Here is a 13,294-nt window from a genome sequence, read left to right as displayed (position 1 = left end):
CTCAGTCCCCTATCATTTTCACTCCCGTGCAGGCTGGACAACGGAACCGGGCAGGGATTCGCAGCTCGAGTACCGGCTATCAATCTACCATGCAAAGAAGGATGACTCCGGCCGGTACACCTGCATCACGCCCATGGGCCACAAGCACTCCGTCGACATCGTCGTCTCTCGTGAGCACCCACGAAGTTCGCTCCCTTGCATCACCCGATGTGCTCGCTCCTTTAAGCGCCTGCGAACACTGCGCAGTGCAATACGCTCACAGTTCCGAATATTTATTTACTACATTTAGCAAAAACAAACCTATACACCGCTGACTATGAACTGAAGATCGCTTCGATTAGTACCAATGGCACACTGCAACGTTTCTTGCCGGTGACATAGCAGAATGTTCCCGACAGAACAAACTATTTAAGGTATCGTATACACGGTACTCCGCCTAAATGGATAGGGCGGCGGAGAAGAAAAAGAAGAAAAAAAAAAGGCGGAAAGGAATTTACTGGCAAAAGAAGTCGGATATGCTACCGTGCTTGGGGGGAAATGATATGAATGTACGTACAGGGGTAGTCAACAGTTCCCAGGCCACACGGTCTTCTTCTGAGCAGTATAGTGAGGCAGCTACGGCAGCCCCAAGTCTCAAAATATCTGTGCAGGGTGAAAGAAGTATTATTCTAATCTCTGAGATAATTGATTGCTTTGATGGGATCTAAATTGCCAGAATATGCCGACCAGGAGCAGAACCTACGGCCTGGCAACTTTTGACTACCCCTGTACATGAAGATAAGGAGAATATGGAGTAAGAGCGCAAAAGAATTCATTAGGCGAAGAGCGCACTGGAAAGTCACAGCCTCTCACGGAGGCCCGACACTCCCAGGGAACGGAGGAGGGTGTGGCAGGCCTTCACCGCAGATGATCGCCGCAGCTACTGGTCGAGAATCATTATCGCCGTCAGCGGGCTTGGGTCAATATTCTTCCGCGTTCTTCTGGATTGAAATCAAGTGAATGCCGTTAAGATTTGCAGGGCCAGCGGCTGCAGCTGAAGCGCCGCAAAAGCGCGCCGTCAGCAGCAACTGAGGCTTATCTCGCAACCGGGATAGCAAAGCGAAACTTTGCCATGAGGAAATAAGAATCCGTGTCTAGCAGCGCTTTACCATGTTACGGCGTAGTAGACATACTGTAAACCAAGTGTCGGATGAGAGCGCTCTAATCGCGGCACATTCAGGAGCATTAAGGAGCACGAAGCGAGCTGTCACGTAGTATTTTTAAAACTCAGCGGGCTGTCATTTTTCCCCGAATGAAAAGCGCTATACGTCAACCCCGCCTCGCCGGAACCAGCTGGGTCGAACCGTTTCCCTCGGCGCTCTACAATTATCCGTTTCGCACCTGAGCTTATCTGCACTCCGTCCTGCACCTGTTTCTTTCGTCTTTTCTCAATTTCCTTCCCGCGCAAAGTCAGAGGATTTTGAAACGCCGGCTGATTTCTCTGTTCTTCATTGAGTAGTATCTCCCTATCTAAAAAAATAATTCGTAAGTATCGACTAATTATTCAAGTAGGCGGAATGAAAATATGCCATCTCATACTTTAGATAAATCCTATGTAGCACACTTCAATTCAGTTCGGAAGAACGCTTAGTTTTTATTAAATCTTTATCCGTCTTAGCCTGGAACAGCATGTGTATGCTATGAAAGGCTCTTACTTTTCTAGCAGACCAGATTCACATAAAACCTAAGAATGGGCGGCGAAGACAGGAAAAATGGTAAAACCATGCTCTATGGAACTTCGCGGCTTCCATCTCTTTATAAAACGCTGACCCGATGTGGTAGCTCAATTGGTTATAGCGTTCGGCTGCTGATCCCGCGGTGTCACGTGATCAATTCCTGGCCGCGGTGGCCGTATTTATATGGCGGCGAAGCGCGAAAAGATGTCAGTGTGCCGTACGATCTCAGCGCAAGTCGAGGAGCACCAAGAGGTCAAAATTTAATCCAGAGCCCTTTGCTACGGTGCCCCTTTCTGTCTTCCTTCTTTTATTCCCACCTTCAGGCCTTCCCTCACAGTGCAACTGTGGTGCTCATCAAGAGTGATTTGCCTTCCTCTCCTTGTAACCAGTATTTTTTTATATATATCGTAAAACGATTTCTGTGCTGCACGTGCCAAAATAAGGTGCCTATCGTGTTTTTCATGTTGGTAACAGTATGTAGGCTTAACACGAGGTCCATTTTAGGATAAGTCAGTATGGCGTTTGACAGAGTACAAGCTTTTGTCGCAATTAACGCCACTCGAAGTTAAAAATTTATGACGCCATGTGACGCCACCGTATTCGATGAGAGCACGGGAAGTCAACTAAATGAGGGATTTCTGCTTTCCAAAGAAAAATAAAATGCCTGGAAGGCTGCTCGTCGGCTATACATAGGTTTCGCGTGGTGCGACGAGCGCTATGATGGAGTCCGAGCGATATCTTCTACAGCACACGTCGCAGGAGGTGGCGATAAACGGATTAGAAAAACGCGCAGGTTTCCGCCATTCGTCTGGTCTCAGACATGGTGCCCGCTACTACGCTGCATTACGGGTAGAGAAAGGGCAGATTATGGTGCGTCGATACGACAGACCACGTAGCGGAGTGTCCAGGGTTAATTGCATTGATTTCAGCCGTCTGAACTACTGCAGTCTCATGAAACACGGGCTCTTGCATTTCTCCTGCGTCGGAAGGTGCGGAGAACACTAATGACTTTTCTCACCACGACGACCCTCTCGCAGCGGTGCACTGCCGTCCGCTGCCGAGCGTGAGCGGCCTCTCGGTGAGCACGGCGACCACGCGCATGGGCACCAAAGTGGTATTCTCGTGTGACGAGGGCCAGCGGCTACGCGGCAGCCAGCAAGCCATGTGCCTGCCCTCGGGAAACTGGTCCGCCCAGCCGCCCGTCTGCCAAGGTGCGCCCATGAAATGCGCGGCACTGATTTGCCGTGGATTTATTTTATTTTTTTTATGAAATCTATAGCCGCATTGTGTGTGCGCTACTGTCTTCTCGGTACGAAATCGCGAGGTTGTCCACAGAAGCCATCAGCCGGAACTGGTCTGGGGCGAAGTTGCCGAGAAATATTCTCATGCTAATTGTACTCTTTTGCCCCTCTCAGTTCCGCGGCCAACATGTTGCATTGCATGCGACGAACGCGCGGTGGCGCTAGATATAAAATCTCGGAGACACGTCACATTCAGTTAGCCGGCTGCTGTAGCGTGCGGCGTACCGCTGCTGTGCAGCTTCACTGTAAGCACAGGTTAATAAACGCATCTTTTTTTTTTTCTTACAGTATACCTTACTGCTCCACGTGACAATACTAACACTGTGTTTTACAAAATTTTAGCACAGATTTTTTAACAATTCCATGCACGCTATATGCCACTGTACCTGTGCTGTGTTTTAAAGCTCTTTTACATCCTTATTTACAGGAACGTATTTTCTTCTTTTACTTGATTCGTGCTGGCATGTTTTTACTATGGTCGCATTTATTACTTTGCTCCCGAAGGAAGCGTTTATATATTTATAGCCCGTTTTGTCTTTACCCCTTTGTCTGCTAACGCCTGTCACAACGCGTTCGCTACGAATGTTCAGCTGTCTGTGCTCACAGCTTACACGACGACACCATGCGCACACCAGTAAGAAATTCACAGCGTTCTAGCGAGGAAGGGTGCGAAGGGCTTGCAAACTATTTGCTGGCCAGGGTTATTAATTACCAGCAGGAAGAGCGGACTTCGCGGCAGATTGACCACTGGTAACGCCAAATCGTGTGGGACGCTTATACGTTTTCGATGTTTGCACTTTTTACTGAGCTTACAAAATCCGAGTCACAAGAATGAAACGCGCTTCCGCATGCCTTGAATGGTGCATTTCCCGCGGACACGTTTAGAACACATGTTGAGGAGTTCGCTCAGGTGCTTCAGTAGCTATTTAGAAACTTTCGCTTCCTGTTGGCGAAGCCTGAAGCGCAAAAAGGACAGGAACGAGTCCTGCGTCTCCCTCACGTCCCTGTCCTTTTCGCGCTTTATGCTTCACCAACAGGAGCAAACTCCATCAACTAGCCCAAGAAACAGCCTCGCTGGACATTATTTTCGCATCTTGTCGCCCCTTTCGTCTAGACTTCTAGACACTATGCAGTGTTGCTTTTCTAGTCCAGCGTGCTCTGGTTCGCGCTCGGGATTTATGCTGTACACGTTTGAACGCGACCGCCGGCTTCTTCTTTTACAGTGGCAGAGTGCCACGACATCAGCGGGGCCTCGGACGGTCTGGTCGTGGTGAAGGCTGAACAGCGGGCGGTCGGCTCCCGTGCGCGCTTTTCCTGTCCTCTCGGCTACGCCCTGCGCGGACAGGATTCCGTCGAGTGCCTCGACACCGGCCAGTGGTCCGGCTCGCTACCGCGCTGCGAAGGTAAGAACCTGAAGCGCTGAACCTATTTTGCAGAAATGCTGGATGGTGCCGTCAGCGCGAGGCCGTCTATAAAGCTTTAGCCGAGCGTTACCGTAATCCGCTATACCGAATCCCTCAGCGAAAGCATTTCTGTGGAAGTTAGCCATAATCGCCGGCGTGCTGAAATACGTCAGGGTGCATTTAAAAACAAAACAAAACAAAAACAAAAAAAAACGAGTAAACGAGAGTAATCCGAGGCATTTTATTACGATGCCTCATCGACCACTGTGTCGTTTCGGAGCATAAAAAAAATTGTTTACCATTAACGAGTGTTGTGTCATTAGTCTCTTCGTGGTGCGTCGTGCTGGATGCATCTTTCTTTCAAAGCAAAGGGCATTTCTTGCAGTTTGTGCTAAGTTCTTTGTGCACACAGGAACTCCCTTTTATTGGTGGCTGCTGTTATTTTCTTTCTCTCTCTCTACCGGTGGCCAGAGGTGGTGTGCGCGGCGCTGCCGGCACCCGAGAGCGGCTACGTGGAGGGCGAAAGGAAGCCGCAGTACCGCGGCGGCCAGCGGATGCAGTTCGCCTGCCGGCCGGACCATATGATGCTCGGCTCGGTCGTGCTCGAGTGTTTGGACAACGACCGCTGGAGTGGCACCGTGCCCAAATGTACGCTCTTCCGCCAGCTATGCATAGCCGTTGTGTCACGTGACTGACATGTTCGCTAATGCAGTTGTAATGCATGAAAGCTATTCAGTGATTCCGCATTGAGTGTGAGGCGATAACCTCCAAAGGTTTGCCGTTCTCACACACCGACTAAACAACCATGCTGCGTAACTACACGCATTAGGAAACTGGCGACTCGCGCTGGAAGTTTCTGTATAACCATGAGAGTAGCTTCCAAGCTTGTGCTACGTAGTCACTCGTTTTTAGGGGACTCACAACTAAATGCATATTGGCATATGGCATGCAACGAGCTCCTGGTAGTCCCGCGCTTCCTCAATTACACTTTCAATTCAACTACATGCCAAACCTGTGTTTACCGCTTCCAGGAAGGCGGCACGTAATGTAGCTGAGCAAGGCCCGTATTGCGAGTTTGCGTCGTTATCGAAGTGTCGCTGTCTCCCCGACCTCGAGTCATCTGACTGGTGTACGCATCAGAACTGGATGCCACTATCACTTTCTATTTGGGCGTTTCTACCAATCAGATGACTCGAGGTCAGGTGAGATAGCGACACTTTCGATAACGACGCAAACTCGGAATACAGGCTCCCACTTGCAATTATTAAAGGGCCCTTGAAATAATACTTGCAATAGTGCTCCAATGCAAGAACTCCATAGAGGTGATCCTTATGAGCATTCGAGTCAAATTTGAAAGCTTTGCATGGAGCCTATAACTGACAAATAATATTTAAAAAGTGCTCCTGGCGACCGCTCGCTCCGATTGAAGCGACGTACACATCGTCACATGGGAGCGCCAGCTCATTCGACACTCCCAATTAAGTTACGCGGGCGGGATGAGGCGCTGTCGCGACTTGTTAACTTTTTTTTCTTGCACGCCGGCGTGGGCTGAGTTGAGGAGGAGAAGATAAGACTAATTTTAGATTGGTATCGATTCAAGAAAATTTGCATTGTGATGACTATTGATGGGATACCCATTGCTCGCGCGCGTTTTCTAGTTTTAGTATATAGCCTTTCATGGATCCTTTAATGCTGGACTCTTTTTGCTGTAAAGCAGTTATAAGTGTTCACCGTGCACAAGCTAACACAGTGGCTTGGTGGTGATGGTGGTGGTTTTATATATATATATATATATATATATATATATATATATATATATATATATATATATATATATATATATATATACATATATATATATATATATATATATATATATATATATATATATATATATATATATATATATATAGAGAGAGAGAGAGAGAGAGAGAGAGGGAGGGAGGGAGGGAGGGAGGGAGGGAGAGAGAGAGAGAGAGAGCTAGTCATATTTCTTGACAGATGCTGGCTTAAAAGCTTCTTCCCAACTTGAGATTTGTTCACTCCGAAGGCCGGACCCCGGCCGAAACGTCAGTATTAAAGTGTTTTTGCCGTGACTGTGTGTGTGTGTGTGTGTTTGTGTGTGTGTGTGTGCGTGTGTGTGTGTGTGTGTGTGTGTGTGTGTGTGTGTGTGTGTGTGTGTGTCTGTTTGTGTGTGTGTGTGTGTGTGTGTGTGTGTGTGTGTGTGTGTGTGTGTGTGTGTGTGTGTGTGTGTGTGTGTGTGTGTGTGTGTGTGTGTGTGTGTGTGTGTGTGTGTGTGTGTGTGTGTGTGTGTGTGTGTGTGTGTGTGTGTGTGTGTGTGTGTGTGTGTGTGTGTGTGTGTGTGTGTGTGTGTGTGTGTGTGTGTGTGTGTGTGTGTGTGTGTGTGTGTGTGTGTGTGTGTGTGTGTGTGTGTGTGTGTGTGTTTATATAGTTTTGACGTACTGCTGGCACACACCCGCTTTCCTCCTTTCTGCAAACAGCCGTGTAGGGCTAGCAGAAAAACTGGCTAGCCGCAGCGAAAATCGCGTGCCACAAAAAGAGCCCTCGCTTTAATTCCAGTCGCAGTTAGCTCACCGCCAAATGATTTGAATTGCGTTCGGTAGCTGGAAACACGTATACATTCAACGAGTGTCAAACGCAAGCCCCGATCAGACTGAAACGGCGGCAGCAGCACGTGCAGTTTTAGCATCTCTCTCTCTCTCTCTCTCTCTCTCTGCTGTAAATGAGCGCTTTCTACTGGAGCGACTTGTCACAAATTTATCTCAGTACTCAAGCCTGGCACTGCTGACACAAGCGCCACTGACCCACGAAATGAGTTTTGTCGCTCGTTCAGTGGCGCACTAGATAGCGTCGAAGGAAAAAAAAAAAGAAAAGTTGGAGAGTCATGCACGCGCTGTCGTCGCGCATTATTGTCAAACCGCGGAGACCGCGCAGATTACCGGACTTCGGCAGGAAAGCATTGCTTCTATTGATCGCGGTGCTCGACGTTTGGGCTTTCCGAGGACATTTCTTCAGCGACGCCCGTGTTTCGAAAGCACCTCAACGCAGTTCCCTTCAGCGCACGCCACCACGAGACGCCTTTTTGTAAATGTTACCCAATCGCAGCGTATTCGATATCCAGGCGCGCCTTGCGCTGAATGACTGTCGGGTGCGTAACGAAAGGTTTTGCTTCGTGCGGTATACTGGCAGGAATGACAACTCAATAGGCAGTCTCGGACAGTTAAGCGGAATATTTTACTGCGTATTTATGCGGCGTAGTTTATTACACTGGCAGCCTTCAGCTCCTTCGTGGGCAGCTGCGCACACACCGAAGAGGCCGTCTTCTTTGCGCCATGCAAAACCCCACTTTAGAGCGCGTTTTCACTCCCAAACGCCTCGTGCTGAATCTGACGCCACCTTTGTCGGGAGTGGCGTCGCCCGGTCGGTGGTGGTAAGGAGGCGGCGTGTGTTCGCTAGCAACCGCTCAGATTGAAATACGACTTCACATTTATATGTAGCGCGCCCGACCCGAGCGTTGGCAACACCAGGATTCTAGCAATGAAGTTTGGCAATGAAGAGCATGAAGTCGAGGATTCGCTACCGTGCCACACACATTAAAGTACGCCCAGGTGGTCGGAATGCATCCGGATTTCTCTGCTCTACAGCGTCCTTCCTTAACGCTCACTTTATCGCTTTGAAACTATATTTCACCGATTTATGCGTGTCAAGACAATGAAGGAAAGACAGAAGGCAATATAATGACGGAGAAGGCGGAGAGGGGAGCTTGTCTCTCACCTCCTTTTTTGCGCTGTTACTTGCTACAGTAAAGCGGAAGCCAGAAGGGCGAGGCTCGCCACACACAAGCCACAAGCCGTCGTCTAAAGCAGACATGGCAGTAATTACGGATTCACTGCAATTAAATTACTTTTTCTGGTAATTTGTAGTGTAACGAATCACTTTTCCGGTCTACTAATTTAGTAATGTAATGAATTACTTTAGGGCAATGATTCTATACCAGAAGTAATTAATTTCGAAATTATTTTCATTAAAATGCACCACAGCGCTTTGCACATTTGTCCTCCCGGAAGGGCGCCTCGCAACCTGTAATAACGCGCCGAAAGTCTGGGTGCTAGTAAAGGGTCGGCAAGAAGAGGCAGATAAGTAGAACTGAGCGTCTGAGATTCCCCTGTAGCCGGTTAGCCTTCTGTGGGTATCCGGTTGGTAGGCGGAAATGCCTAAGTCGCGACCACGGCGGTCGCGACCAATTTCCAAACAGCAAGAATTAAGTCGCCGAGGGGCTGTCGAATGGGCAACCATTCAGGAGCGCGCAGCGGCACCCCTTAAGTTGCGTCGGCTAAGTGCACAATGGTGCCATGGTTACACTCGTCGCCATGGTTCGAGGGGGGAAACACGGAAACGCCCATGACGCGAACATTAATGAACACAAGCTGCCGAGGCCGATGCCTGATACTACGGAGGCAGTAAATAACCTGCGGCGCTTCAAACAAAAGTGATAAGTGTTTGGTTTTAGTTGTTTTGTGCCCGTTGTTTTAACTACTTCATGGCGCGTAGAAATAAAATGGCCATAATATTTGTCTGGGACGGATTTCACCAGAAATACAAAAGAATGTGCGCATCGCGTCGGGAGAGAGGTTGTTTAGGTTTTGTATGCGTGAAAAAGAAAAGTTACTTAAGAGTAATTGATTACTCTTCACAAGTAATTGTAATGTAATATTACGTTTCAAAAGCAGTATCTGATAATGTAATTTAATTCTTTTTCGAAAGTAATTTTGCCGTGCGTAGTCTGGCGGTCGTACCTTTTTCAGCTGCAATGCACCAAGTAGCCCATAGGGCGGAGGATTGCAGAAAGGCGAAGAGAATATGTAGGTAAATAGACGGAAGGTGGTCATAATGCAAAGAGCTGCAGGTATACTGTGCTCGAAGCTACACTGTAGGATATAGGTATGCTCGTTATTGAGTAAACTCCAGAATATTTTCCACTCGCTATTTTTTTTTTTTGTCTTGCAGCGAATGCTCAGCGCATATATAGGTACGAACGCAGTCCCCGTGGATGGAATCGAACCAGTGACCTCGTGCTCAGAAGAAGATCGCTTGCACCATAATTGTTACACTTGAAAGGCCGGAAAGCCGGAGCAAACTCTGGCATTGCATCGTCCGCTTCATCTGCAGTACACATGGAAGCTGCGCTTTCCTTCGAGTCCATATGCCACGCATGTCAGCATATGCGCTTATATAGCACGAAGAGTCTGGCGCGTGTGCGCCTTTCCCTCGCATAAAGAGGCCGCGCGTTTTATTCTACTACACTTCTGTTCCTGCATCAAACAATGACGTAACTGCTAACATGGCGCAGACGCGCTCTGTGCGTGCGTGCCTGATCACTGCTGACGGACGCATTCCTGGCGCGCAGGCGTGCCGGCGTGCCAGTACCCGAGCGTACGTGACGGGGCGCGCATCTCGTCGCGGGTGAGCTACTTCTACCGCATCAACGAGACGGTGTCGTTCGAGTGTCCCGAGGGCTTCCAGCTGCGTGGGAGTCCCATGATCCAGTGCGTGGCTAAGGGCCGGTGGTCAGCCGCCGTGCCCCGGTGCCAGCCGTTCGCACCCTCACCGGCGCTGCACGAGCGCAGGCTGAGGAGACACCGCCGCCGCTGGCCCCACGCCATGCCCGTGCTGGAGGACCGCCGCTGGCGCCAGTGACCGGAGCGCTCCTCTCCAGCACGCGCCGAGCTCCAAACGTAGAGTCGCGGCAGTGGGCGCTCGGAGTGCGGCACCCGTGGGAAGACCTATGGTGGCTGATGGGATGCGACCTGCCTGGTGCACGCTTTGTTGCCTATGCGCGCGCCAGGTTTATGCCAGGTTTCATCGTCCGCCATAGGCCTCGCAGCCGCCACACTCCCTCTTTTGTCTTTTTCGGTTGATCTAACCGAGGTCTGCAAAAAGCCACGTTTCGTGATATATGCTGTCACTTGTCGCTATGCCGCGGTATTTGCACTGCGCCCTCCAGGTTCGGCTTCACCAGGAGAAGAAAGTTGTCTACTTCAAGATGAGCGGATGCCCGATGTGGTCCCGGCGCGCAATCAAGTAACGGGGCAGATAGGCTTTAGTGGAGTTCGGTAGGTTTTCAATCGATTTCAGCGATACCGTGGGAGTCTGCCTCCGACTCTCCTGCTTTGCTGATCGTCTCAATACCGGATGTTCGGACGGAGTTCACAACCCAGCACATAAGGCACAGCGTTTCCCTTTCTTTAGTTTTTTTTTCTTTTTTTTTTTCCCGGACGTCAAACTGAACATGTTCAAAAACTGCGCCATAACCGAGCCTCGTGGAGCACAGTGCGAATGCATTTTATACCTAGCGATTTGTATTCGACGCAGCAACTCATAATATTGCAGTTTCCAAGAACCTGAGCTAGTTCGTGCACGTCAATGGAACGTATATCCATACTGTTCGAAGGAAGCGCTTTGTGAGGTGGGCGTATATAGACGAGCAAGTTGAGGTAGTTGTGGGATTAGCCAGGCAATTCGTTTGCCGGAATTCGCTCCACGGGTCTGACATTTAGATGTTACTCTCGGGATTTTCAGGCAAAAAAACTGTGACCTGGCAGATCATTGCCGCGCACACGATCACCCACAATAGTCATCTACTGTTGTGCGCAGCTCGTCGCTTTGCACACCGTCACAGTACTTGGTTTCGTCTTTATTTGTTCTCTGCTCGCTTTCTTTTCGTTAGTTCAAGTATATATATTTAAAGAAGTCTGCAGACAAGTCAAACGCAGAACAGCGCATCTGTTCCGACAATCCAGTTTTGTGTTGCAGGACTTGCATCTCAAGCACGTGCAGAGAGTGAATGAAGTTGCAGTCATTTCCAGCATATACAAATGTCAGAAACGTGCGTTGAAGTCGGAGTCTGCACACAGTGCTTAATGCGCCGTGTGGAAACCCCGATATAGAGAAGGCCACGATCACGTGAGTCAAAAGCTTGTCTCAGAAATTGCCATGACTAAACGAGGGAACGCTGTGCTCGGCTGGCGGCGTTGAGACGACAGTGGTCGGCGCAGTGCTTCGATGAATCTCCGGCGGCGACGCCCAGACTGTGACACAAGAGGGCACCGATCGGCCGGCGGCGGACCGTGTGGTGCGTCCCATGGGACTACTTTCTAATGTGCGCCTCCGTGTAGTGGACTCCGTGATGCGCGCGTCGCCCGAAGTGCCGTTATAAACGCTCTCGTTCTCGCCTGAGAAGGGAGCCAAAAAAATAAAAAAGGATTAAAGAAAGGAGAAAGAACTGTTTACGTCTTCCACGCTGACAGTGCTCGCAGCGACGGTTGTTTTTGCAAAGAGCGGAAGTTTTTGTCGACGAGTTCACATCTCCTGTGTCTTTTACCCGAGCAGCACAAACGTGCCAAGCCGTCATTGTCGAGCAAATAACCAAATAAACCAAATTTCTTCTTTTTTTTTTTTCACCTCACATTCTTATGATGTCTGATCAGCATCCATTAGGACCGAGCAAATGAATAAAGTGAAATTAAAGAAGAAAGTTTCTCTTCTTAGGAAGACTGGGCGTCGGAACTGGGTAGACTTCAAACCGACGCACAATCTGCGAGAGTGTTATAGACAAGGGAAGTGAACTCGCGATTGGCCTTCCTTCATTCTTAACACCTCCTCGCTCTTTTTTGTTTCCTCGTGTGCGATAATACGCTATTGCAGCCCGAAAAGAAGCGATGTCTTATGATAGAAGCTTTCTTGTCCGTGTAGCCGTGGAGGTGTACTTGCCGGTCCTGCGCCTGCAGCAAAGAAAACCACGTCTGTTGTCTCTGCAGAGCTATCCGCAGCGTTACTCCGTTATATCCTCTTCTTACGTAGACTCTAAGTACGCCTGGCTGTATACCCGTAGAATTGTGGAAGCGGCATCGTAGATATACCAAGGAGAACTGGCGAACCCCGTGGTCGATGTCATCGTGAATATGTGTCATACGAGTGAACGCGGAGAGATGTTTGAGTGGCTGTAGCGTACATTTTTGGTAGCAGCGTGGTCATGCACACTCGACTAAGCTGAAACGCTGTCGGTTGCGGTCACTTCACAGGTCTCGAACATTGCCATTTGAGAGATAGATTGATGCTTCTAATAGCAAAAAAAAAAAAAGAAAGAAGAAGAAACAGCGGTACAGCAAGAGGTCATTTCAGAAATGCGCTTTCGAACGGAACATGATAGCAAAACATTTTGCGGCTCTGAGCAGGCTGTGGTAACAACACGCAACTAGCTGCTTGGCCAACTGGCTGGCGGCAGTACGATGCTTGTGAAAGCAACGACCGTCACAGACCCTCGATGTAGCCTAACCTGGCCATTGAGAAAGCGGCAAAGCCTCATCCACGAAAGAGGTTCTGCCTCCGCTGGGGCCTAAGGACCAACGCCTTGACTGCGAAGTATGACCACGCTGTAGTGCGGACGCACGTGGGGCTGGCGCGCTATTCACAGCTGTAACAGCTAGTGAGCCGATTTTCTGGCAACGCGACGTGTCAAAAGGCCCTTTCCACCCAGCTTCACAGCTCAAGTTCGGCAAGGACATTTCAGAGGCGACTTTAGGGTGGCAAAATATTTTGTTGCACTCACAAGCCTCGTTTGTTACCCAACACTCGCAATGTTCCGCGGTCTTCTTTCTTTTCAAGGGGCCATTATTTTTGGCATCTCCCACATCGTCTAGTTTGACTAGAAGGCGCATGTCACGTTGCTGTGATGTGATCGCAATGGACAAGCAGCGCGGTTTGAAAACGACACCACTGTCTAAATACCAGCTCAGCACAAAGCGGGCCGGTATAACACCAGCGAGACATTTGAGAGAGAAGACTGTCTTGCGTA

The 13,294-nt window shown here is 49.3% G+C and overlaps 1 protein-coding gene across 1 annotated transcript in view; it reads left to right on the top strand.

Moving 5' to 3' along the window:
* Hasp (Hig-anchoring scaffold protein) overlaps window positions 1–12,594 on the top strand; it is a 550,586-nt gene extending 537,992 nt beyond the window's left edge. Inside the window, exons 17-21 of the mRNA XM_084589524.1 lie at window positions 33–170; window positions 2,753–2,926; window positions 4,240–4,419; window positions 4,891–5,067; window positions 9,848–12,594. Coding sequence (XP_084445650.1) covers window positions 33–170; window positions 2,753–2,926; window positions 4,240–4,419; window positions 4,891–5,067; window positions 9,848–10,137 — 959 coding nt within the window. The 3' untranslated portion in view covers window positions 10,138–12,594. The remainder of the gene's footprint in view (window positions 1–32; window positions 171–2,752; window positions 2,927–4,239; window positions 4,420–4,890; window positions 5,068–9,847) is intronic.
* Window positions 12,595–13,294: the final 700 nt, after the last annotated feature.

This window comes from Amblyomma maculatum, chromosome 1 (assembly GCF_055883805.1).
Source record: "Amblyomma maculatum isolate TAMU_Amacu chromosome 1, ASM5588380v1, whole genome shotgun sequence".
NCBI lineage: Eukaryota > Metazoa > Arthropoda > Arachnida > Ixodida > Ixodidae > Amblyomma > Amblyomma maculatum.
Note: the sequence above shows the minus strand (reverse complement) of the source record. Positions and strands in the feature narration are given on the sequence as shown.